General features: G+C 52.9%; 9 protein-coding genes across 9 annotated transcripts; 5 read left to right on the top strand and 4 right to left on the bottom strand.

The window, feature by feature from the left end:
* Positions 1-2,312: 2,312 nt before the first annotated feature.
* MRS44_006972 (uncharacterized protein) lies at positions 2,313-4,080 on the bottom strand (the record flags this gene model as incomplete). Its single annotated transcript, XM_046280467.2, has 2 exons — positions 2,313-3,584; positions 3,634-4,080. The coding sequence occupies 2 exons, from the start codon at positions 4,078-4,080 to the stop codon at positions 2,313-2,315; spliced, it is 1,719 nt and encodes a 572-aa protein (XP_046139391.2).
* A 364-nt stretch (positions 4,081-4,444) lies between these two features.
* On the top strand, positions 4,445-6,603 carry MRS44_006971 (uncharacterized protein; the record flags this gene model as incomplete). The annotated part of the gene is made up of 14 exons (XM_065621941.1): positions 4,445-4,583; positions 4,634-4,674; positions 4,725-4,936; positions 5,088-5,201; positions 5,242-5,329; positions 5,373-5,568; positions 5,613-5,701; positions 5,745-5,911; positions 5,958-6,045; positions 6,089-6,142; positions 6,187-6,247; positions 6,294-6,323; positions 6,369-6,475; positions 6,520-6,603. The coding sequence occupies 14 exons, from the start codon at positions 4,445-4,447 to the stop codon at positions 6,601-6,603; spliced, it is 1,470 nt and encodes a 489-aa protein (XP_065478013.1).
* Positions 6,604-6,757: 154 nt separating this feature from the next.
* On the bottom strand, positions 6,758-8,936 carry MRS44_006970 (uncharacterized protein; the record flags this gene model as incomplete). Its single annotated transcript, XM_065621940.1, has 3 exons — positions 6,758-7,173; positions 7,226-7,617; positions 7,666-8,936. 3 exons carry the CDS (start codon positions 8,934-8,936, stop codon positions 6,758-6,760), a joined length of 2,079 nt encoding a protein of 692 aa, XP_065478012.1.
* Positions 8,937-9,102: 166 nt separating this feature from the next.
* MRS44_006969 (uncharacterized protein) lies at positions 9,103-10,064 on the bottom strand (the record flags this gene model as incomplete). The annotated part of the gene is made up of 2 exons (XM_046274460.2): positions 9,103-9,658; positions 9,706-10,064. 2 exons carry the CDS (start codon positions 10,062-10,064, stop codon positions 9,103-9,105), a joined length of 915 nt encoding a protein of 304 aa, XP_046139394.2.
* A 246-nt stretch (positions 10,065-10,310) lies between these two features.
* On the top strand, positions 10,311-11,249 carry MRS44_006968 (uncharacterized protein; the record flags this gene model as incomplete). Its single annotated transcript, XM_046274461.2, has 1 exon — positions 10,311-11,249. One exon carries the CDS (start codon positions 10,311-10,313, stop codon positions 11,247-11,249), a length of 939 nt encoding a protein of 312 aa, XP_046139395.2.
* Positions 11,250-11,596: 347 nt separating this feature from the next.
* On the bottom strand, positions 11,597-11,890 carry MRS44_006967 (uncharacterized protein; the record flags this gene model as incomplete). Its single annotated transcript, XM_046274462.2, has 2 exons — positions 11,597-11,798; positions 11,856-11,890. The coding sequence occupies 2 exons, from the start codon at positions 11,888-11,890 to the stop codon at positions 11,597-11,599; spliced, it is 237 nt and encodes a 78-aa protein (XP_046139396.2).
* A 1,452-nt stretch (positions 11,891-13,342) lies between these two features.
* On the top strand, positions 13,343-14,478 carry MRS44_006966 (uncharacterized protein; the record flags this gene model as incomplete). The annotated part of the gene is made up of 3 exons (XM_065621939.1): positions 13,343-13,377; positions 13,555-13,776; positions 13,827-14,478. The coding sequence occupies 3 exons, from the start codon at positions 13,343-13,345 to the stop codon at positions 14,476-14,478; spliced, it is 909 nt and encodes a 302-aa protein (XP_065478011.1).
* Positions 14,479-15,968: 1,490 nt separating this feature from the next.
* MRS44_006965 (uncharacterized protein) lies at positions 15,969-17,552 on the top strand (the record flags this gene model as incomplete). The annotated part of the gene is made up of 1 exon (XM_046274463.2): positions 15,969-17,552. The coding sequence occupies one exon, from the start codon at positions 15,969-15,971 to the stop codon at positions 17,550-17,552; it is 1,584 nt and encodes a 527-aa protein (XP_046139398.2).
* A 2,370-nt stretch (positions 17,553-19,922) lies between these two features.
* On the top strand, positions 19,923-24,547 carry MRS44_006964 (uncharacterized protein; the record flags this gene model as incomplete). Its single annotated transcript, XM_065621938.1, has 3 exons — positions 19,923-19,978; positions 20,047-24,417; positions 24,469-24,547. 3 exons carry the CDS (start codon positions 19,923-19,925, stop codon positions 24,545-24,547), a joined length of 4,506 nt encoding a protein of 1,501 aa, XP_065478010.1.
* Between the last annotated feature and the right edge of the window lie 204 nt (positions 24,548-24,751).

Raw genomic sequence — 24,751 nt, 5'->3', positions numbered from 1 at the left:
CGAGCTCGCCGAGGACTGCCAGAGCCGTGAATGCAATCGACGGCGGAAGTGACCCATGAGTCAGGGTATAAGTCGCCAGTGAGACAGCCGATAGCATGACTGGAGCCAGCACCCAGACAAAGATCAAGCTGGTCTCCCAGAGAAACACGACCCATTGACTTGCCAGCTCCAGGTTGCGAGCGTGCGCGATGGCGCTCTTCCAATGGTCTTCTAGCGCAGAGAGATTGATCAGCTGAATTCCATGTAGAAATTCAGTCGTGGTTGCTGTCCTGCTATCTCGCAACGCCATCAGTTTCATCTGCACCGCAGCATATCTGCCTGACATGATGATGTTGGCTGGAAAGGTGACGAGGAATGTCCCCACCCCAGCCAGCATACTCTTCCAACCGATGAGATACTTCAAGAGAATGCACGCTATGATGGACTTGAGGATCGTCAACGGCAGCATGGGGGCTATAGCTGCAAATTCGGATATTCGCTGCACGTCGTAAGCAATGAGAGCTGCACTGCTACTGCTGCCAGTATCTGCCTCTGGTATCCCGGCTTTCGGAGAAGAGCTGCCATTCTGGGTTGTGTTCAGGGCAGCATCATTGGCCGTGACGGACATTCGGGTAACCTTGCTGAAGATGGCTGTAGACAGCTGAGCACTTAACGGGATGCTGAGCTGAGACGCAGAGATCCAGTTCAACCAGGTCTCGACGGTTGAGGACAGTAACATACAGAGTCCCAGAGTCGGCACCCATCCCCAGCAAGTATAGTCATGGGCGTCCAACTGGCCTTCTCGTGCTTCCAGTGACCGCAACAGCATGAAAAACACAAGCTGCGGTGTAAACGAAAGAGCGGAAAAGAACAAGAGGAGCACCACTGCCTGTATTATTCCGTACAAGTGTATTCGGGCCAACGCTGCGGACAAGGACTTGTGTCTTGGAAATGTGCGAAATTGCTCACCGAGCGTGGCAGACTGGGCCGTATGATGGAGACGGGGAAGCTCATTGTCCCCAATATCCGGGTTTCTGATTATTGACTCCATCACAGGTCCAGCCCAGGAGAAAGATATACGCTCTAATAATGAGACAGCGTATTGTCGGTCAACAGCTTTGCTGGAATGGAAGTCTAGTGGACGACGAGGCATGAGAGCACAGGTAATTGCAGTAGCAGTAGCCAGAACAATCTGACACACCAACAGAACTTGTTGCGCTCTCAGTCGTTGCACATGCGTCGGGAGGGTCATGTTCAAGGAGATGCAAACCGCAACAAGTGTCGTAGACGTGCCAACAAACATGGCTAGGACGAATCGATGGGGATGATTCTGCTCTAGTACGCATGCCGTAGATTGCATGAGCAGACAGAGCTAAGAATGCGTTTAGTAAGATATTAACACGAGTTATGGGGACAGAACAGTCTTACCCATGATGCAGGCTGCCATTGGGCTGTCACTGGCGACCGAGGAGCGGACGATAGTGAAAGGACTGCGGTGGCGACGGAGAGACAAAACCCACAGCATACCCAGAAGAGCTGGATATGATGCTTTATTGAACGTTGGCACTGATCGTGAGCCCCAGGTGAGCCTGTTCCGTCGTCGTCGTCGTCGTCGTCGTCGTCGTCAAGGTACAAAGCGCCGTGTGCCCTCGGACCCGATCTTGGGTGATCCCGTAAGCGGCAGTACAGGTTGTGCAAAGCTGGAAAGGTCAAGAGGATACTGAGAGCAAGGCACGTCAAGATGACAACGGATTTGGGTTCTGGCAAGATTGAGACAAGCATGGTCAGTAATGAAGTGAAACACAGGCAGTGAGAGACTATGGCGTGCAAAAACAATAGATGCCTCGAGTGTAAAAGATAATCTTACTGACACGGGACGTAGCCAGCCTCTCCAAGTAGGACTTTGAAGGTCATCTCCTTCCGATGATCGGACAAGGGAAGGCGGTTGATGGGCATGCAAAGGGCAGATGAGATGTCCCATGGTTCATAGGTAGAAGAACCCTGAAGGCAACTCTTGATATAGTTAGCGCGGAGATAGAGGCCTTGGCGTGGTGTGGGATGGCGTGGTGATGCTGCAAGGGAGCATGCTGCTCTCCGGTACTTGACATGGAGAGTCATATTGAGATTGCAGGATAATCCCTACCCTTATTTCATCGTGAAAGTTGTAGATGAATCGCCTCCGTTTCGTTGGTCTTGCATGAACAAGAGGGTCTTCTGGCTCAGTTATCCCATCGAGGGCCGGGCTTCAACTATAACCCTTCATCTTGACATCTCCAGCAAGTCAAGAAACAACGATTGAGAAATTTCATGATAAACACCAACACTGGCCATGGCTAATCTTCGAGAAGGCGCACCAGCTTGTCCACAATAGCCCACGCATTCGCGTTACACGCAGACGCACATCTCTCCTTGCTCCACACATCTCTACACGACCGCAATGCATCGAGCATAATCCCATGTGAGTCATGTATAGACGTATCGTCCCTTGGTAGGCCCCCGTTCACGAGCTGCGAGCACACAGACATGGCGGCGGTAAAGAACTCGTGCCGAAAGAAGCCCGCAAACCACGCCCTCGGCGACGTCGATGATGGGCCCTCGCAGAGAGCTCGCTGGTGCGAGAGCGTTGATAGGGCGCTCTCGAACAGCGAGACGTGAGATACTGGGTACTCTGTCGGTGCAGATGGACGCAGCGCAAAGCGTGAGTGGAGGGCCATGAGAGTCTGTCGGATCAGCATGTCAGCCTGTACTACTTGGTTTGCGTTACCTCGTAGATGCTGACGGATTTCAAAGTCAAGCTGGACCACCTCGTCGTAAGTGAATGTTTCCTCGTCTGAAGTAGCCATATAGACAGCACGGAGTAGGAGCTGGCCAAAATTACCCAGAACAATATCTGCAATACCTCCATAATTCTTTGAAGCCGCCAGGTCTACGCTCCGCAGCATACAGGGCATACCGCACACAAGTGTCTGTCTCATCTCGAAGTAGACGACTGCAGCCCAGAGCCTCCGCTGTGTATCCTCTTGGCCAAGGTGCAGGCCCATGCCCATGGCCAGCCGCAGTGTCATGCCCGTCAGGGGCCAGCACGTGTCGGCTTCGTGACAAGACATGGCGTACACCTGTTTGGCGATGACCATGAGACACAGCGCACGGATGGTGGCCGGTGTAGGCCGGAACAGAAACGGAGACCGTCGGAGAAAAGCCTCGGCGGCCTGCAAGAGTTGGCCCGGCATCTTTTCCTCGGGGCCGCACCGGGATACGAAGTTGTGAGCTTGGCAGCCAAGGGACAGGACTGTGCAGTACTGCGCCAGCCATTCGTCAGGTGCCTCTGAGGCTTTGCCCCAGAAGGCCGAGACCTCGTCATGAAGTGAGACCTTGTCAAACAAGCAGTACGCTGCTTCGACCGTGTCCATGTAGTGCTCAACATAGACTATCTGGGTCTGTCTCGACGGGAAGCTGGCGAGGAGCACATCCCTTGAGATGACTACCTGGGTATCATGGCCGAAGGGGTAGTTCATGGACCGAGGCATGTTGGGAGTCGATCGCAGACACGGGTCACGAACGATCGGCTCGTAGATCGGAGGCGGCGGTGCCACAATCTTGCTGACCTTTTTACTTCAATCAGCGTGTGCTAGAGTCAAACCACGGTTAACCTACTTGTTCAAGTAATTTGACCCAGTGCGCTCCGTTCCGGTAACGCTCTTGGTTCCACCCTCTATCAAACGATGCCGTAGCAATCTTGAGTGACTTGGCTGGAGTATCCTTTCCAGGAATGATGCACTCTCCCGCCTTGCCCATTTTGACGCATCGGCTGCATGGAGATTGGCGGTCACAGCGAACCTTGTGCTTGCGGCATCGGAGACACGACAATATGGCACGGTCGCGAGTTCGCTTCTGGCCGTTCTGTGGTGTCGGGCGAGATGCTTGTAGAGGTCGCGACCGTTTCCAGGGCTGTGCTGTAGTCTCGGTGTACTCACAAACCTCTCCAGCAGAGGTGCACCGTCCACACATGGGCCTGATGTGATCGCATCTGACCTTGAGCTTGCGGCATCGGCAGCAGGCCGACACTGGGCGGCCGGTGTAAGACGGCACCATATTCATCATGTTCGGATGTGTTGAAAAGTGGTAGATGCAGATGAAGTGGTGGGTGGTCAGTGAGTTCATATATCCGATTCCGAGCCAGCTGTCATCGGATCAGATAAATGTTCCCCGACGCTAATGACGAAACAAATTCAGCTCGGTTTTATCAGATTGTCAGACTTGCAGCTACCCTTTCCCGGTCGGCCGACTCGTGGGGCTAAACTCCGATGACATTTATTAGACAAGACCAGGGGTCTTGGTATGACTACTGGTCGTCAACAAGAGCAACACACTAGGAGGACAAAGACTCCCCTTATCTGGGGCAGCTATATAAGAGTCTTTGGCGGCCTTGATATGACTGCATGTAATCTCAGCCCTCAGTATCACCATGGAGATGTCAACCGTTGCAATGAAGCCCTCGTCGCGATCCGAGGTCATAGCCAAGTACAACCAAAACGTCGAGCAACGAGCAAAAGACCCAGACTACATCTTTTACGACGGTGAGGACCTACGTGGTCTCGACCCAGGTTAGACTGAAATCTTGATAACCCGACGTATCGTCTCTGACTAGAAACAGATCTTGTCGTACTGTCTTCAGACGTGCAACAACACCCTCGCGTACGTGATTGGATTCGCCATCAGCGCGACAATACAGCTAACAGGTCTAGAATTGGCCCAACAAGAAAAAGTGGACAGTTACCCTCCTCGTCGGGGCATATTGCTTCCTCGCCCCCTTCACCAGCACCATCTTTGCCCCGTCCCTCTCCTCCGTCATGACCGACACCGCCGAGACAGACCCCGGAAAGGCAGCCCTTCACATTGCCATGTTCCTCATTGCATTTGCCGTGGCCCCCGTCTTCCTCGCCCCGCTGAGCGAGATGTATGGTCGATCTGTCGTCTTGCGCAGCGGGAACCTTGTTTTTGCGGCGTTTTGTCTAGGGAGTGGGTTTTGTCAGACCGTGAGAAATACCCTGGGATGTTGTGTAGACTCGTGCTGATAAGAAATAGACGTCTCAACTCGTTGTCTGCAGATTCTTTGCCGGCATGGGAGGTTCAGCTGCCTTGGCCGTCATGGGCGGCGTTCTCTCGGATATCTGGAATCTTGAAGAGAGAGGTGGTGCTTCTGGAGCGCTAGGAACTGCAATGTACGTTTTTCCAAAGTTATATGCAAAACATCACTAAAAGCACAAGCGTCATGGGTCCAGTTCTCGGTCCCGTCTGCGGCGGTTGGATGTCTGAACGCGCTTCCTGGCGGTGGACTTGCTGGGTTCCAGTAAGTAGCCCACTATCTTGACTGGCTCAGCTAACACCTTCAGGCCATTGCTGCTGTTGGTTTGGAAGTAATTTCTACCTTCTCTATGGACGAGTCGTATGCGCCGACACTACTAAAGCGCGAATTGAAGCGGCAGAAGAAGCAGCGGCCGGATGCTGAACTCTACACTATCCTCGATCTGCATGCTTCCAATGGCAGCAAAGCGACCATATCCTTGTTTGAATCTGCAAGTAGACCAAGTAAGTTCTCCAACATCTGACGAAATCATCCACTGACATGCCAGTCATGTACCTCCTACTCGACCCGGCTCTCCTGCTACTGTCCCTCTATTACGCCTTCGTGTTTGGTGTCCTGTACCTGGTCATCGTGACGGTACGTCCAACACTCGCCCGATGCGACTTAGCTGACCTTTCAGTTTCACCGTGTCTTTGGCGAGGGTTATAGCCATTCACCCGGTATCGTGGGTGTCGATATGACTTCAGAAGGGATCGGCGCTCTGCTGGGTATGGTGGGCACCACGAAGCTTCTGGGGGTGATCTACAGGAAACAGATCAAGAGCGAGAACTACAGGGCAGAGTCTAGGTATGGTGATGACAAGACATGCATGGGACGTAACTAATCATCCCAGACTCATCAGCGCCTTTGCCGGGGCCCTGTTGGTTGGCTCAGGACTACTCATATATGGATTCACAGCTCTCAAGACCCATTTCATTGTCGTGAGTATCGCGGTGATAAGAAGAGGAAACCCAAATCTAACAGTTCCAGCCCTTGATTGGAGTGGTAGTGTTTAGCTCCGGAATGACTAATGCATATGTGAGTATGGCGTCCGCTCTGATGGCTTGAGTTGACATTTGCAGTTGGCCATACAGCTATACATTATCGACAGCTACGAATATTCCGCTTCTGCCATAGCCGGTCGTAGGTTGATTAGCGCCGTACAGAAGAGAGATGCTGACATTTATAGTCTCTGTTCTCCGCTGTCTTTTTGCGGGAGGTTGGTTTCCCAGTCAAAGAGTCGTGCTTCAAACTAATGGCCTAGTCTTTCCACTATTCGGCGATCAACTTTTCGACTCTATTGGCGTAAATTGGGGAGTTGGGCTTCTGGCGTTGCTATCCCCTGGTCTTGGCCTACCGTTTCTCCCTCTGGTACGTAACTATCCAAGATCCGGTGCACTACTGACGGCTTCAAGATATATGTGTATGGTCCCCGACTACGAGATGTCGGTAAAAGAAACAGGCGACGCGTATTTGAATCAGATATGTCCAAGCTGTGATGGTTGTGTTTGAAGGGGTTGGTAAAGTACTGCCTAGTGGATCGTTTTGGAGAGACGAGAACTATGCAAATCCTAGACAAGTTAAGGTTATAGTATGAAGCTATATACAAGAAGTGTAGTCCGAGCCGTAAGGCCCCCATCCATCGAAGCCTGTTCAAAAGAGTTGAAAGTCCTCCAAGCGTACGCCCCGTTCATGCAAGGCTAGCGGCAGCATGCGAGGATCCGAATTCATAGTATACCCATTGTTCCTATTCCGGAACCACCTGAAAAGCATTGGATCATCCCTTGTTCTCTCCTTCTCGACAGGTTCCCACTCAGGAGGTAGTTTCCCCAGCCTGGGGTCCTCCAGCGTCTCTTCTTTTGTATCCTTGTTGAAGAAGTAAGGGGCTTGGGCACCGAAAGAATCGGGTTTGTACTGGATGATCCATGGCGATGGAAGAGGACCTAGAAATGCCTCTGCGCTGGAGAAGCCGTGGAGGTAGCAGCTTCCAATGAGCAGAAAGGTTCCTACTGTTGTCGGGCGGAGGATAACCAGCACGCTGCATCCGAGGACGGCACATACGACATCACCTATCGCTCAGTTAGTTCCAGGTACCTAACAATCCGGATCCAATGCTCCTACCTGGTGCCGTGTCTCGATGAGCCAGACCAAAGTAGCCTCCGTTTGAAGTGACAAAGGCCTGCTTGGTAAGGAACCGTAGGTCGTAGGCATAAGCACCTATATCTGGATGCCCGCCAGAGTCTTGAGAGTCGACCAAGAGTTTGTTCAGTTTGTCTTTCCATTCATCAAGGTATGGATGGACAGCCGAGGTAGGGAACCGATCTCTAAGTTGATCCTGACCGAGAGTCGTAGCAAAAGCATCCATGACGCTTTCCCCTGTAGGATAAAGCCCTGTCTCGAGATTGTCCGGCTTCCAATCGTGGAGTACTGCAAGCCTTTTTGTCACATCATCGGGATATACTCCCTTGTTGCTCTTCACGGTGCCCACTCGGATGCCAGACACGTATAGGGCACTGGGGGCCACGTAGGTTGAATGAGAACAAGACATTCCAGACGCATACCTTCCCCCTCGGAACAGCAGCTCTACCAGGTCACCATAAAAATCGGGAACCCACGACGCAAGCTGTCGGGCCTGACTCGTCCGCAAGCTGCAGAATTCGAAATGAAGCCGCTGCATCTGGTCCGTCATGGCCAGAAACAGGTCTCGGTAGACGGACTCCACCGGTTCGGCGTACTGAGCCTGAACACGAGCCAGCAGACTAGGGGAGGCGAGTCCAAGTAGTCCATAGACCTTGTCCCGTGGATTGGAGCAATCGAGATGCGTGACCCGGAGGAGGAGAATGGCAAAGTTGACACCTTCGACGGGGAGGCAGAAGACACCGAGTCGTGGGAGTTTGCTGAAGATGACGACCTGTGGAAGATTCCTCTTGGACTCCAGACACACCATGGCCCTGCGGAACCGCTGCCAGGAGATCTGGTTCATCCCGCATTGCATCACTGCCTTGTGGTTGGAAAGTTGAATCTCCTGTAGAACCCACAGCCGGCCGAACCAGGCACGATTGACCAAGTCTGCAATGGCCTGCCAGGTGTCATCTTCATATGGCATCTCAGTCAGAGACCGAAACCAGTCCTGGTGATCGCAGCCTGGAGAAGGCAGTCTACCGCCCTGCTTGGTCAACTCGATCTGAGCACCGAGGTAATCGAGTGTAGAAACTGCTAGCTTGCTGTTGCTCGTTTCTTCACCTAACCAGACCACCACACGGTCTGCCAGCCGGTAAATGTCGGACATGCGGGGGACTTGAGCGTTTCTCTCGGGGATATCGGCCTGGTTTATGCAGACGGCATCGACCCAGAGTGTTCGGGGCTTATCTGGGTACCGCAGGTGTTTAAGTGCGCCAGAGAGGTTGTACTGAATCTCCTGTGTCCAGAAAATGGAGGGATCATCGTGGGAGACGACTTGGACGGTTTGAGGATTCTCTGGGTTTCCCCATGTATATGACAACGCCTCGTACTGCGGAATAAACACCGTTTCGTCCGCTGGGGTGCTGTACAGCGAAGCAGGAACGCTGTCGTCCGGAAGTGACCAGGAAGTAACATTGAGCTCATCATTCTCAAAGATGAACTGGCCCTCGACAGTTTCTTGTGCCTCCCAACCGTCGGGCATCTTTTTCCGCAACTCGTCCAACGTCACTTGCTGACGAGGTCTATCCGGCGGCGCTCTGAGTGGAGCATGGTGAATTTGGATCTTGATATTGGAGTCAGGTTGGCCAGGGAGGAGTGTGAGCAGCCGAATATCGGCATCGACTAGCTTTGAGTACTGATACGAAGACATTGTCTTTTTGTGAAGAGGAGGAGGAGGAAGTTTGCGGGGTTGGGTTGGTCTAGGAAGTCATTTGTACAAATAATTGCACTGCATTTTTAGTAGAGTGCTGTTGCTTCAGCCGTACGAGGCCTCTAAGTATCCCCGTTTTGAACCACAGCTTGTTAGGCATCGATCATTAAGCAAGGCCCAGCTCAACAGCGCTGCCCCTAATCGCACGCTGCTCTTCCTCTATCAAGCTAATTGAAAAATGCTCCTTCAGGGCATCTAGTCTCTGCTCCTCATTCTCCATCTTCTTAACCACCTTCATCTTCTGTGGTGACGAGTTCCCAGCCTTGAGTTCATCCCTCACTAACAACAGAGTTCCCGAGATCGTGCCGCTGTCTTCATCGAGAGTGAACCTCTGGGCTACGACGGTGATGGCCCATAGACTTTTGGTCATGGCGTGATGGTTGAGAATGTCAAAGTCGAGAGGGAAGAACTCGACGTCGGGGAAATGGTAGATGTCTGCCCAATCTTCTGAGCCTCGTTTTTGGGAATAGACCCATACTTTTTGGGTAGAGTCAAGATGCTGTGGGAGTGTTCTATGCTCTAGCTTGAGTTGTTGGCTCGGTAGACCATGTCTGATGTCGCCGGAATCGAGGGGAAGTGGCGTGCAAGGCCCATCAGCTCCATATCCGACATCGACCAAATATCTTTTGTTATCAATGGTGATGATGTTTGCCATGTGACTCCTAGCTTGTTGTCAGTTCCGGGCATGGGATGGTGGTTCGTGACTCACATTGCCCGCCAGCTACCGTCAAAAACCCCTCGAGTAGCCATGGTAATTCTGCAAATCACACCAATAACGTGAAAACCAAGACTCCTCAGAACTGTTCCAAAGAATGTGTTGTTTTCCAGGCAGTAGCCTCCTCGACGCTTTTGCACGATCTTTTGGTGTAGAGCCTCGGGATCGAGTGACACATTCTTATCGGTGGAATAATGGAGCGATAGAGTCTCAAAAGGGACAGTGACAAGTTGCTTTTGGACGAGCTGTGCAAGGAACTCAAGCGGGTCGCTGGCATGTTGAGACACTGGGAGTTGGATACGGTCGAGGTACTCGGCCAGTTGTTTGGGAGAATACTTGGGTAATTCTGCCATGGCTGTCGAATCAAATAACACTGTGCGTCATGAATGGTGATGACTATGCGGCTCAAGGTTTGCTTTTTGACGAGAGTTCTTTTTCCCGCGGTTGAACGTTGCCTAATTTGTCTTTGGAGGGCGTCAAAGTCTCGTCACGACTGGGTTACATAACCCTCGCAGGACGCTAAGTTAGTCCTTTAGTCCGAGTTTATTCTCAAGGCAAGTTGAATCTTGCTTTCCACTGACAACTATCTCGCAAATATAATGGAACCCTCACTTTATACTACCTCAAGTCTTGGAGTTGAAATATCAACACTCCCCAAGCCTGGCCGAGAGCGAGATGCCTGTGTCAAAATCGACCCAGACGGCTTCTTTATCAGACATCCCCCAGCCCCTCATCAACTAGATGACTTGACGACTCCGGATGAAAAATTATTTCAGACTATACACATGGGCGCTGCAGTTGTTGATGTCGGAAACTGGTTGCTTGTGGTCGACGGCTTGGTTCAGAATCCGTTCGCTCTCACAATGGAACAACTCTTGAAATTCCCTCGAACAACAATCACGGCATTTCACGAATGCTATGGCAGCCCTATAAAACCACCAACGGATGCAGTATGGCGCATTGGAAACGTCCACTGGACTGGCGTACGCCTGGCGGATATCCTAGCCATCGCAAAGCCTCGCCCAGAAGCCCAATACGTGTGGTCTGAAGGACTGGACTGCGGGAGGTTTGCCGGCGTAACAGCAGACCGGTATCAAAAAGATCTTCCAATCAAGAAAGCTCTCGGATCAGAGGTTCTTCTCGCTTTCGAGATGAACGGCCACCGACTCAGCAAAGAGAGAGGAGGACCCGTTCGACTTGTCGTTCCCGGCTGGTTCGGAACAAACATGACCAAGTGGATATGCCGGTTAAGTCTACAGGACAAGAGAGCACCCGGGCCGTACACGACTGTGTTTTATAACGAGATCGATCCAACAGATCCCGAGGGGAACCGAAAAAGGCCTGTGTGGAGTGTAGAGGTGAACTCAATTATCACTTCCCCAGCTCCGGACACGGTGGCTTCTAGATCCGAGGTGGTGATTGAAGGCTGGGCCTGGTGCCATGAGCCTGTGGTGCGCGTCCTTGTCACTCCATCTCTGGAGGAGCCGTGGACGGACGCCGTGGTGAAAGCAAGGGAAGGGTTCAGTTGGCAGAGGTAGAGAGCAGTACTAACACTAGCAGGAGGTGAAAATGTACTCGTTGCACGGGCAGTCTCTCAGTCTGGTACTGAGCAACCGCTAAGTGGTCGAAGAAATCATGTGCATCGCGTAAGAATATGGGTCAAGCCGGAGACGGACGTTGATTGATGCCCTGCAGTAAGTCAAAGGCGCAAAGCGAGGCACAGACATCACCGAGTTGCGAGACAAAAATTGTTAAAGTAATTGTAAAGGTGGTATTAATGCCAAGCTAAATCTTCAGGCAAGTGTAATCATATCATTGCAGCCTGCCATTCCTTCATGATCCATGATGCCCAAAACGCCAATGTAAAATCCCAAAATGAATGCGATTACCAGCCAAGAATGTTAAAGAAGCTGGTTCGGGGGTCGGGAACCTTGCCGTCAAAAGTCTTTGCCCGCACAGCTTCGCTCTCCTTTGTGTTGTACTGGCTAAACTGGCGATCAAAGGTGCGAGACTGGGTCTTGAGCTGGGAGCGGACGTAGGAGCCGACGATGGTGGCACTGCCAATGGTCAAGAGGACGGGGACGACCCTGGAGTTTTTTGTTAGTGGGTGTGTGGGGGGTTTTAGGGGGGGTTTTGGTGCTTACTTGGGGGCAGCGGCGGACTTGACGATGGGAAGCATTTTGAAGGATGTGGGGGTTGTTTGTGGGTGGTTGTAGGTGGTTGTGAGTTGATGATTGAGGCTGCTGTTGTGCCTTGGTAGTGATGATTGGCAGTGATGCTTTTGATGTTTGTGTGTTGATGCTGATGATGATCTGGACTTGAGAAGACAATTGCCAAACATTATATACAGTTCTGTCGGCAGTCTTTTCGCAACATTTGATGCTCGGCTGTCGATCGTCGTGTGGTGGTGATTCGAGATGTTGGTGGTATGATGGGTCCTGTCTAGACTCTCCCCGGTCGGGCGCCCCCGGGCCATGCCAAGCACCACACGATCGGGTTCGACCTGGATTGAGCAGGAAGAGGCATGGGAATGACTGCATTGGGCGTGCATTTTCCGTATTGAGAATATGCGATTTCCTTTCTTTACTTGATGCAATTCGGTATTGGATCCGTGAATACGAGATTCACCAAGCTATCACTCACTGTTTGGGGCTCGCAAATGGCCCTGATCACGGCGGACGCCAGGCGTAGCTCGTCTTCAGTAACCATCAAATAATTACTGCGCACATCATTTCACCCAGTGCAGGGCTTTCCATTGATCCCATCAGTAATTCTCTATCATCTTCACGAATTTTCCCGACCATCTGTCCAGTTGATCTGGCATCGTTCATCTGGTCATGAGCCTGAACCTGACCTGAGGCGGAGCTCGCCAACGAAAATTTCCAGGTGCCGGAACCATCTGATGGTCGGACTCGGCGACTGCCGAACCCGCCGATCCAATGGCACAGCCCATTTTGACAACCACCAGATCGTCTCGACGTTCGATGGTCGGTCAGATTGGTATCGGATATGGTCGAGATGGCTCTTGATACATTTTCAAGTCGTGGGATCACTGTTGTGAAGAGCCCATCAAGTATATCGCCATTGGTGCTCTTTCCGAGTCTTTCCGCTCTGATAAGAGGCTCTTCTCGGTACCCAGGTCATCAACTTAGATGCGACAACGAGATGTTTACCAGACCATCGGTCAACCTCAAAGAGTCAAATCTTTTTGCAAGTTATATGCACGATGTAATACAATAAAATAACATTTGAGAAAACCTTTAGTCGTGAACACTTGTCGGAAACTTGATGGCTTTCTCGCACTCAAAGCTACCCGGTACTTCGAGGACCAGGACCTTGAAAGTGCAGGCCGTAAAGCAACTCACTTCGATGCAATCAGAGTTGCAGAATTTCCCTCACAACTTGCAACATATATTTTGCATAGTCTCTATAGTTGTCGATCAAAATCTCACCTTGTCGGCCTTGGTCCTGTTTCCCGTCCCATCTGCTGCCTGCCAAGAGCTGATACTCTGCCAAGCAATTAAATGCCGTCCCTGCCGATAACCTCAACTGATTTCTCCCTTAAGCTCTCGTATCTGCACTGCAATCTTTCCTTTGCCATATCTCAGTCTATGGTGAAATCTAATTGCCTATGCTTGGCACATCCGCTCCGCCACAAACCACGCAGTCAGGTGACGTCATGCCCAGTCAAGTCGGTCAAGCAAAACATCAAAATATCCTCACTCCTCACCTGATACAAAACTTTCTTCAACCTCAAACCACTGCGATAGTCACATTTTGGAAAAATGCCTTGGAAAGATCATCTAAAGCGTCTTAAGAATGAATTCGAAAACCTAATCGCAGAGCCACAGGCTCAACAGCAGCCTCAACAACCACCCCTCAGGCATATGCGCCACCGCCGCAGCAGCAGCCGATGGGCGCGCAGCCTGGACAGGTCTACTGGCAGCCTCAGTTTCGGCCTGATAACCCCGTTAGCAACGACTGGGACGCAAAGATCGGCAACGCGGATGGTTGGGGAAACCAGGAGTTGGAGTACTACACTGCAGATCAGCAGAACGCCTTTTAGTGAGTTTATCGCCGAGGGTATTTTGCACTGGCTAACCACAGGGCAACAGCACTCCAGATGGAAAGCTTGTGCTTCGAGCCATAGCAAACAATGGTAACCCAAACCCAGAGCAGAAGTACACATCAGCTCGATTGGTCAGCAGGCAGACCCTGTCTCGAGACCAGGGAGTTCTCACTGCCGTCATTCTCTCACCTTGTGCCGAGGGCATCTGGCCAGCCTTTTGGCTCCTTCCACAGGAACCATTCTCCTGGCCCGTGGATGGTGAAATAGACATTGCCGAGACCTGGAACGGAGATCTCGAAAACCACACATGTCTTCACTGGGGTCAACATCACGAGCCCGAGAAGCACCGAGTCCTTGGCACCAGGATCCCTGACATGCAGTATCGACCCGTCAAGTACGACTTTGCCTGGATCCAACCTGGCGGAGAAGCAGGACAGGGCAGGATGATTTGGTACATTGACGGCAGACCTATTATGAAGGCTGAGATTCCTGCTGGCACGCGACCTGTAAGGGAAATGACTATTCTTCTCAACGTGGCTATGGGCGGAAACGTGTGCGGAGGAAAGGTTCCGGCTGATGGGTATTACGATATGGTCGTTCATACTCTGTTCCTGGGTAGTGAGCCAGAGTATGGCGGTTGGCATCGTTTTGACGCTGACTGGGGAAACCCTGCCACGCCTTTGGGAAATACATATTGAGGTTTTGGATAACTTGGGTATTTCAAAGGCATTGGGGTTGCGATGCTATCTATCCGCCTGATATTCAGTAGGGAGGTAGTGGATGACTGCCCACAAGCTGTATGAAAAAGAAAAAGAAGAAATGATATGATGAGCTGAACAACATAGAGGTCGGGTAGAGTGTAACATGAATTTCTGTCTTCTATTCCATCCGGAGCAAAGGCTTGCGTCGGGATGCTGTCGCCACTGAGGCCGGCGGCGCGACTCGTCGGCGTTCCCCACTTGGTGAGCCGACGCCCGACGGCGACTCCAAGGCGGCAGCCGGCATCTTGAGCCCGCGCCAAAAGGTTGGGGAAATTAGGCTAATGAACAAGGGGGCAGTCGCTGACGGGCCTGGGGTTTTGGAGGCTTGAGATGCTTGCGCATTCTGAAGTCAGCCTGGGCAAAAGATGAGATTCAATTCTTGATGAGTTTTGCGGCCAAGACGTGATTTTGATGGTTCACACCACCAGACCGAGGCATCACAGCCCCTGCTCTCGCTATCACACAAAATGGCCCAATCACAATCGCAAACAATATCTCCTCCAACACTCTTCGCTCCAAGCCTCCAACTTGGCAACACAACCGAGGCCCTCTTATCAGAGCAAGGCTCCCTGATCTGATGACCCTGGGGAAATGTAACACTCTGACATTTCTGGATCGCGGAAAACCCCCGGGTTATGAGTAATGGAAATTACCCCGCACAGTTTATGCGGTATCGGCCCCAGGCTTGGCTTTTTGGGGTCGTTTGCCCGTCGGGCGGAATCTCAGGTTTGAGGATGGCTTCATGCCAGTTCCATGCGATGCGTTGATGTTTGATGTAGAGAAAAGACCCAGAAATCCGGAATGGTCGGGTGTGGGTGTTTTTGACTTGAGTGAATGATTTGAACGCGCTTTTGAGACGCGTTCCAGACTTGGTCTTCTAGCTGATGATTTGCGCGTCCTCCAATTGATGCTCTCATTTGATGCCTTTGAACTCTTCAAGTTGGTATCTTCCAACATAGATTCACACATCATTGACACGACGAGATGAGGGGGCAATGATTGAATCTCAACTCTAGAGACCACGAGGATAAACAGCTCGAAGGAAACTCCTTTCAACCCCCGACAAAGCATCAATCACTCCGTTATCAACAAACATCGCCACTCTCACGAGTAATGAATTTGCAAAAGCCTTATCCGGAAACATGGTCAGATTTGTCCCCTTTCCCCCGCTACGAACCGACCTTTCCCCAATTTTCGGAGGTTGTTTGGAGAATGAGTTCCATCCATGCCCCTTTCGGAAGGAACATGCGACTCGAGCCGGGGCTAGGGGCGAGCGAGCGTCAAGGGGGTTGCGTCGACCATTTAGCCTTGATAGAGACAAAATGGACGTTTTGGCACTTAAGAGTCCGGACCTCCCGCTTTGGAATCTCATTCTTTCTTCGTAAATCATTGTTGTCGTTGTGTTTTGATAATCGTTGACAAAAACAATGGCTGAGAGTTTACCTCCCAAGAGGGACAGCACCTCCAAGAGGGATGATGACGTTCCCGTCCTCAAGTCCATCTCGAACCAGCAAGCTCCCATCAACGCCTCGGGCCACGTCCAAGAGCTCCAGCAAAACTTCAACCTCCTGTCCCTAGCCGGCGTCGGCCTCGTCGTCGGAAACGTCTGGCCTGCCATCGGCGGCTCCATCCTCGTTGCCATCTTCAACGGCGGACCTCCCGGCGTCCTCTACGAGTTCATCGTCGTTTCCGTGTTTTACTGGACTGTTGCTGCTAGCATCGCTGAGCTTGCCAGTGCTATCCCTTCGTCTGCTGGAGTTTACCACTGGGCGTCTGTTACTCCTGGTCCGCGATGGGGTAGGGTGATAGGTTTCTTTGCTGGGTGGTGGAACTATCTCGCCTGGGTTCTCGGATGCGCCAGCATGTCTTCGATTCTTTCAAACACCCTCGTCCAGATGTACGCCCTCAACCATACCGATTTCATCGCCGAGTCGTGGCACGTCTTTGTCACATATATCATCACCACGTGGATCGCCTGCGCTTGCGTCTGCTTGGCCAACAGTGCCATGCCCAACCTGAACAAGTTTGGAGTGTTTATCATCCTGGCTGGCTTCATCATCACTATCATTGTTGTTACAGTCATGCCCGGTCGAGGTGGACGACCTCCGCATGCGTCTTCGGCGTTTGTGTGGAAAGACTGGGTTGCTGACATTGGATATCCGAATGGCTTCGTTTTCGTTGCCGGCATGCTCAACGGAGCTTTCAGTGTTGGACCAGTGGACGCGGTTACACATTTGGCCGAGGAAATTCCAGATCCCCAGCGCAACGTCCCTATCGCTCTTCTCCTCCAGGTCGCAACTGGCTTCATCACTGGACTTTGCTATCTCATCGCCATCATGTACGCCATCAACGACTACGACGCCCTTTTCGAATCGGCTTATCCTATCGCCGAGATCTATCACCAAGCCACTGGTTCAGCTGCAGGTGCAACTGGCCTGTTGTCATTGGTCATGATCTGCATCTCCCTCACAGTTGTCGGACTGTACATTACCTGCGGTCGAACGCTCTGGGCTCTGGCTCGAGATGGAGCCACTCCCTTCCCTGGAGTTCTTGGTCATGTTCACGAGAAGCTCGATATGCCTCTGTGGTCGACTCTTGCCACGGGTGTCTTGGTGACAGTGCTGGGTGCCATCTACGTCGGAAGCACAACTGCCTTTAACGCCTTTGTTGGTAGCTTCATTCTCCTCTCGAGCAGCTCATTCTTGGCATGCATCCTCCCAAATCTCTTGACTGGACGCAAAAACATCACATACGGGCCATTCAAGATGCGCGGACCAGTGGGCTTTGTCATCAACAGCGTTGCGTGCGCCTACATGCTCATTTGGGGCGTCATCTACTGCTTCCCTTATGCACTGCCTACAGACGCACAGAGCATGAATTACACATGCGTGATCTGGGGTGGTCTGACGTTCCTCGTCGGCGCCTGGTGGTTTGGAAGCGCGCGGAAGGGATACCAGGGGCCTACAGCTACAGGTACTGTGGTGCCTGGGATGGCGGTTGATCCAGCTTGATCTTTCTTTCTTTCTTTCTGTTAGGTGCCGTCACTATCGTCTGACACATCAGGGTCATAGGCTGTGGGGGTTACAGGAGTCAGTGATGCGGGGGTTGGGGTATGAGGCTTGACATGGGATGTCGTGTGTGCATTGCATGGGCCTTGGTTCTGAGATTAGGATGGTACAACCCCTGTACAATAGCGAGAATGATACTACTTTCTGTTCACTTTGAGAGCCAATGTCTCTGTGTTCACGTCTCTGTATCTCTGATCGGAGTTCGGCTACAACATCAACATCCGAGCCTGTAGAAATGAAGCCGTCTTCACCGTCACCGCTTGGCACTCCACACTGCCAGGCTGTCAACGGTCGAAGGGGCAGCGACCTATTGTCGGTCTTAGTCATCCTCTGGAGGACACTGGGCCAGGCCAGCCATGCACTGGATGAAGCACACCAGGGTCCAACCGATCTAGGGTTGCCCCGGGCGCCTGTAGGACGATGCAGATTTGCCCTGCACCCTTTGAGAATCGTGCATCGACATGTTCCATGCTTCTAGCCTCGAACCGATAAGATCGTCTAGTATTTGTTATGGTTGGATTGCATCCGTGGGCGTGTCTCGCGTCTGGGTGGAACGGACCGTGAGAGCGGGGATGAAGGATTGATTGCGAGACGAATTGAAACGAGTACGTGTAAAATAGCTCATTATTCACGTTGTGCAATTGTCGATAGTTGTTGCTGTGCCACTTGACGGCAAGGAATTGGGTGTTACTTGACCCTGGCCATGGTGTTGTGAGGCCTGAGCTCAGTAGCACGGATGGCATTTACAGTGACGCCATCTCGCTGGAACAGACCAGAATTTACAAGAAGAATAAACCCCAATTCCAAGTTTGTTGAGCCTCGAGCGCGTGTCAAGACTGCACTGCACTGCATCTGCAATCCTCAGTCTTACCCTATCTCGTGGCTGCAGTGCAGTCGACAAAATATGCGAGCAGCTGGCGTTTACAGTACAGGACAGTTACAGTACAGTTACATGGATGAGACATACCCTGTCTGTGGATTGGATGGATGCGGAGCCGAGAGAAAACTGGAGAAACGAAACAAAAAAATCGAGGCGAAAAAATGACAGGAGAAAAACAATCGCGAGGCGGTGGCTACGTCGCCTGAGCTGCTGCTGGTGGCATGAGATGAGGCCCGTCAGCTATTTTCGTTGAGCTCAGCGCGTAGCACAATTAAAAGATGACTCAGTCCCGGGCGCAATTGAGGCCAGTATTGTAATTCTGGCGTCCTCCCAGAAGAATAGGCAACGAGAGGCTTTAGTAGGCGCCTCGAAGCCTCCTCCAAAACGTATGGAGTACGGCCTCCTCGAAAGAGTCGGGCTGGGGACATCTTATGCCTTGGTGCAACGGAGCGAGCGAATCGGAAATCCCCACATGACGTTGCAGCCCGACCCAGAAGTCTTTTGCCCAAGGAGAAAGAGACCGGCCGGGCCTCAAAATCCCCTGTGCGAGTCTTGACTGGGCGCCTTGGTTTCAACGATTGGGCACAGAGCGAAATCCCAAGTACAGGTACACGTAATAGAGGCAGACACGGGCCCTTTCTGCAGGTGACAGGACAAGTTACGGCCTTGTTTTTTGGCTTCTCGAGTTGACAGCAAAGACCAGGGATCCATCCTCTTGCAGGGTCCCCAGCCCACTACCCGTCCCTGCCGGGGTCCTCCCAAGCAACCAGGCCCTTCCACATGGTCGTCTTGCCACCCGGGCCTCCATTCTAATTTCACCTCTTTTCCCGGGGATGTTCTGGGTCATGACCAATGGGGACTTTGCGGAATGTCGGCTTTGGGATCTTGCACAGGGAGTCTTCCCGCTCTGCAAGGAGGCTCACAAGCCCTCTGAGAGGTCCTGACGACATATCACACGGTTGGTTGGACCAGCTGTCACCGTGTCCTGGCGCCCAATGTGGTTGGGTTGTGGATCTCGAACCACCCCCTGGAGCCACTGGCAGGGTTCCAACTCTTGAATTGGGCTCCTCGGGCTCTGTCCCGGACGCCTCCCCAGGGCTTGTGCCGTGGGTGACGGGATGCATCCTGGTGGTGTACAGGACCTAAAGTCAATGTATACCCGCAGATGGCCTGTTGGGGGATTTCTACCAGACTTTTCCTCTTTCTAGACAGAAAACAGACAGCACACAATATGCAGCGAGACCATTTGGAACTTGAAGTACCCGTCGTTAATGTAGTAGTGTACCCAGAGGTCACCGCCCGCCGATCACCACCATCCATCCAAACCACCACCCCCGCCGCAACCCACGAGCACGCGAGATACTCAGCTCCAACATCTACACATTTTTGCAACAACACTTGAACGCTTCACACAGTTCTGAAGCACACCAACCATGAAGAAGTCCACCAAGACGGCCCCTCAGAGGAGGCCCTTTGATCCGCTGTCCCAGTATGAGCAGCAGCGACAGCACGAGAGCACCATGGCCCTCACCATCCGGGGCTATCCCCCAAGAACAGCAACAACACCAAGTCCGACTCGTGGCACACGTCCGACGACAGCCAAAGGAACACCAACCCCAGCTCCTCCTACGCCCGGGCGAGATCACAATCACGACCTCCCACACGGCGGCCAGACGCCGACGGCCTCTCGACCGTGTCCGAGGTGACTTCAAGCGCTGCCTCAGACGTCTCGGACGACACTGCCTCCACCGTCAGCACCAGCACAACCTCTTCCACATCAACAATTAACCAAGGCCGACGACAAGACGACACACAGAGGCCTCTGATGTTCCGGCCTCCTCAACTTCGCTTCCGATCTGGCCCTGACACAGGCACAAGATCACCCGAGCCTTTGACGCCCAGGAACCCTTATCTTTCGGACGACTATGATTCCGCCTCTGAGCTGGGCTGGGGCAGCTCATCCAATGTTTCCACCACCACAAAGGCCACCACTGTCGTCGACGACTCTGACGACAGCTGCGCCAAGACGCCCACCCGGGCGCGGTCCATGGCCCGTCGGCCGAGTGTGTCGACGTCGCAGCAGACGAGGACGACGGAGCGTCAGATTGAGCGACGGGGCGAGCGTCAAGTAGAGTTCCAGACGACGGATCGTCAATTGGAGAGACGATCTGAACGTCAGATGGAGCGCAAGCCTGAGCGTACCAAGGAGCGCTCACGCAGTCGGGGACGCAGTGTGCACATCCACATTGAGCAGCCGGTCCAACAGCAACAACCCCAGCAGCAGCCGCAACAACAGCAGATGGTTCAGCAGCAGCCTCAACAGACTGTCCAGACGATTCAGCAGACGGTGCAGCAGCCTGTGCAGCAGCCGACCATGGTCCATTCCATGACCACTCAGCAGCAGTCGGTCACCCAGCAGTCTACCATCACCCAGCAGCCCATGGTCCATCAACCCACCATTCCTCAGCAGCCTATGATCTCTCATCAGCCTGTTGTGGCTCCTCAACCCATGATTGCTCAGCCGATGATGTCTGCTCCGCCCTTGATGGCCACTCAGCCGTTGTATGCTCCCCAACAGCCAATGACACAGCAGCCAATGACCCAGACAATGACCACGACCACTGTGCATTCTTCATCACAACAACAACAGCAGCCGGTCGTCCAACAAACCTTGGTCCAACAGCCCCAGCCTGTCTCTCAACAGCCACGGATTCCTGAGTCAAGACAACTCCCTCAGCCTGAGCGTCCTCCCTCTCGACCTCGTGCGCAGTCTCGGCACGATACCGAGAGGGCCATGGCTGCTGAGATTGAGAAGCTCAAGAACGAAGTCAAGAGCCTCAAGAGCAAGCAAAAAGAAACCATCAAGGATCTTGATGACGCTCGCTACAGGCTCAACTGCACGCAGAGCGACAGGGAGGAGCTTCGCCAGGAGAGGAACAGGGCTCAGTCAACAAGAGACAGACTCACTGTCGAGCTTGAGGAGCAGACACGTCTTCTGGAGAGGACTCGGACTCGGCTCGATGAGCAGAGGCGGACTCTCGAGAGATTTGAGAAGGACCGTGATACTTCCATTGAACAGCTCAAGAAGGAGCGCGACAACGCCATTGAGAAGTTCAAGAGAGATCGTGACGTGTCTGTCAGAGAAGTCCTCAAGGAAAGAGAGGTCTCTGTTGAGAAGATCAAGAAGGAGCGTGATGTTTCTGTTCAAAAGGCCATCAAGGACCGAGATGCGTCTGTCGAACAAGCCAAGAAGGAGCGAGACGCTGCTCTTGAGAAGATCAGAAGAGAGCGAGATGAAGCCATCGAGAGGTACAAGCGCGAGCGAGATGTATCTGTCGAGATGGCCAAGACAGAGCGAGACATATCCATTGAGGCGCTCAAGAAGGACCGCGATTCAGTTCTCGACAGGTTCAGGCGTGAGCGTGACCAGGCCATTGAGGCCGTCGACCAGTTCAAGAAGGAACGCGACCAAGCTCTCGTGCAGGCAAAGAAGGACGTCGATATTTCGTTCGCGAGGTCCCAGAAGGAGCGTGATCAGGCTCTTGAACAGGCCAGGAAGGACTACGACCTTTCCATCAAGCGGACCAAGAAGGAGCGTGATCTCGAGCTGAACAAGCTCCGCAAGGAGAAGGACGAGATTATCCGAGATATCGAGGACGAGCGAGATGCCATCGTCGAGAAGCTCGAGAAGGAGCGTGATCGCGCTGCTGAGAAGCACAAGAAAGATCTCGACCTTGCTATCTCCAGGGCCAAGAAGGAGCGCGACCAAGCCATCAGCAAGATCCAGAAGGAGCGCGACCAGACGGTTGACAGGCTCCAGAAGGAACGCGATCAGGCCATCGACAGGCTGAAGAAGGAACGCGACATGACTGTTGGAGCCCTCACCAAGGAGCGTGACGAGCTTTTGATTATTGAGCGCAACTATAGCGACAAGGTTAAGGAGCTCGAGGACCATCTCTCCAAGCACCGTGAGCTCAAGGCTGCTCTTGAGAGGAACTATGAAGACCTCAAGAAGGAGAGCCAGCAGACCACCAAGACCAACAACCAGTTCGAGGCCAAGAGCATCAACCTCGAGAGGGAGCTCGAGGACGTCAGGGTCATCCGCAAGTCTCAGGAGACGGCCTACGTCGCCAAGATTGCCGGTCTGGAGATTTCCAAGGAATCCATGCAGTTCCGTGTGGACGGCATGGAGAAGGATCTCCTGGAGAAGGCCAAGGAGCTGGGCGAGCTCACCGTCGAGAGAGATCGCTACAAGACGGAGAGTGAGAACAACAAGAACCAGGTCGAGTCTCTCAGCAAGGACAAGGTGAACCTCGAGGAGGATAAGAAGAACCTCAACAAGCGCATCGACGAGTTGTCGGGCGACAAGTCCAAGTTGGAGGAGTTGCTAGGTGGTCTTGAGGGCGACAAGAAGAAGCTCGAAGAGCAACTTACAGGCCTCGAGGGTGACAAGAAGAAGCTCGAGGAAGAAGTCACCGTGCTCAACACGACCATCGAGGAACTCAAGACTGACAAGGACGCCATCAAGGCCGAGTGGACCAAGGACGTCGAGAGCAAGGAGGCTCGCATCGCAGGACTCGACACGGAGAACAACGAACTCAAGAACCAGCTCGAATCGCTCACCAAGGACAAGGACGCCATCAGTAAGCAGGTCGACGAGATCGAGACCAAAAGAAAGAAGCTCCGGAAGCGCTACGAACAACTCACCGGCCAGAACAAGGAGCTCCGCGGCCAAGTCCGAGGTCTGTTGAGCGAGCAGGACGACCACAGCTCGCAGGTCCTGCGGCTCTCTGTCGAGTGCAAGAGCCTCCGCAAGGAAAACACGACCCTCAGGACCCTCTCAGAAGCCGGCAGCGTCGTGTCCAGCTCCCTATCTAGCGTTTCATCCTCTGCGAGCACCGTCACCGACGATGAGGACGCCACGAGCGTCACCTCGGATGCCACCGAGAAGCCAGATCCAGCGTCGGTACCCCAACCCGCCTCGGTCGAGGACGTCGTCGAAGAAGAAGCACCTGCTGATGCCGAGCCAGCTGAGGCTGAGCCAGAGGCAAAAGCCGAGACTGAAGCCCCAGCGGGAGAAGAAGAAGAAGTAGCAAAAGAACCAGAGCCAGAACCCGAACCCCCCGTCACCCCCGAGGTTGAGCAACTCCGCGGAGAAAACACCGAACTCAAGGAAAAGGCCGACGCCGTCACCGCAGAGAGAGACGAACTCACGACCAAGCTCGAAGCCAGCACCGAGAACGCCGGAAAGTTGCAACTCAACGTCGATACCGTCACCGGAGAGCGAGACACCGTTACCGCCGAACGAGATGAGCTCACCATCAAGCTCAACGCCGCCAACGAGAACGGAGGCAAGCTGAAACTCACCGTCGATACCGTCACGGCCGAACGAGACGAGCTCACGACCAAGCTCGCCGCCACCGAGGAGAACGTCAACACCGTTACCGCCGAGAAAGACGAGATCTCCAAGAAGCTCGCCACCGTTGAAGAGGAGGCCGCCAAGCTCCAGGAAAAGGCCGCAAGTGTCGACACCATCACCGCTGAGAGAGACGACCTCCAGGGGAAGCTTACTGCCTCTGAGGCTACAGTTGCCGAGTTGAAGGAGAAGCTCGCCAGCGTCGATGCCCTCACTGCCGAACGTGACGAACTCGCCAAGAAGCTTGCAGCGGCTGAGCGAGAGGCTGTGATTCTCAACCACCTGCGCACCGAGAACAAGGACCTCATGGCTCAGCTCGCCGAGGCCAAGAAGGCCCAGGCGGCTGCGAGCGCTGATGTCACGGCCTTGCAAACTCAAGTCGGTGCTCTGGTGGCTCAGCTCGGAACAAACGGTGTTACTCGAACCAAGAGCGGACGCAAGCCCATCAAGGATCCCAAGCGAAGGGAGGAGATGGTGATTGTCCGTGACCCCCGGGACCGCGGAGGCGGCATGTAAGTTTTACCCCTTTTTACTCAAACAAGTTGTATACTAACGAGTTGTAGTCATATTGTTCGACGTCGCAACCTCAACTCTTCTACTACGAGGTCTTCTTCTCAGTCCGAGGGATCAGTCGACGCCTAAAGCCCCTGTACAACCTACTTAACCTTCACTAACATGTGAAGACTACTGTATGACTAACTATATTCTCTCTTTTGTAAACATTTTTCCTTTGTTAGTGTTTTTTTAATAGCAAGCGATGGGTTCTGTATGTAGATGGCATAAACCAAGAGACGAGCGATGCAATATCTTTGTATGAGGGTACGAGGGATACATTTAACGGATATG

The sequence above is a fragment of the Fusarium solani genome (genome assembly GCF_023522795.1).
Source record: "Fusarium solani strain SB1 chromosome Unknown bctg00000003_1, whole genome shotgun sequence".
Lineage (NCBI taxonomy): Eukaryota > Fungi > Ascomycota > Sordariomycetes > Hypocreales > Nectriaceae > Fusarium > Fusarium solani.
Note: the sequence above shows the minus strand (reverse complement) of the source record. Positions and strands in the feature narration are given on the sequence as shown.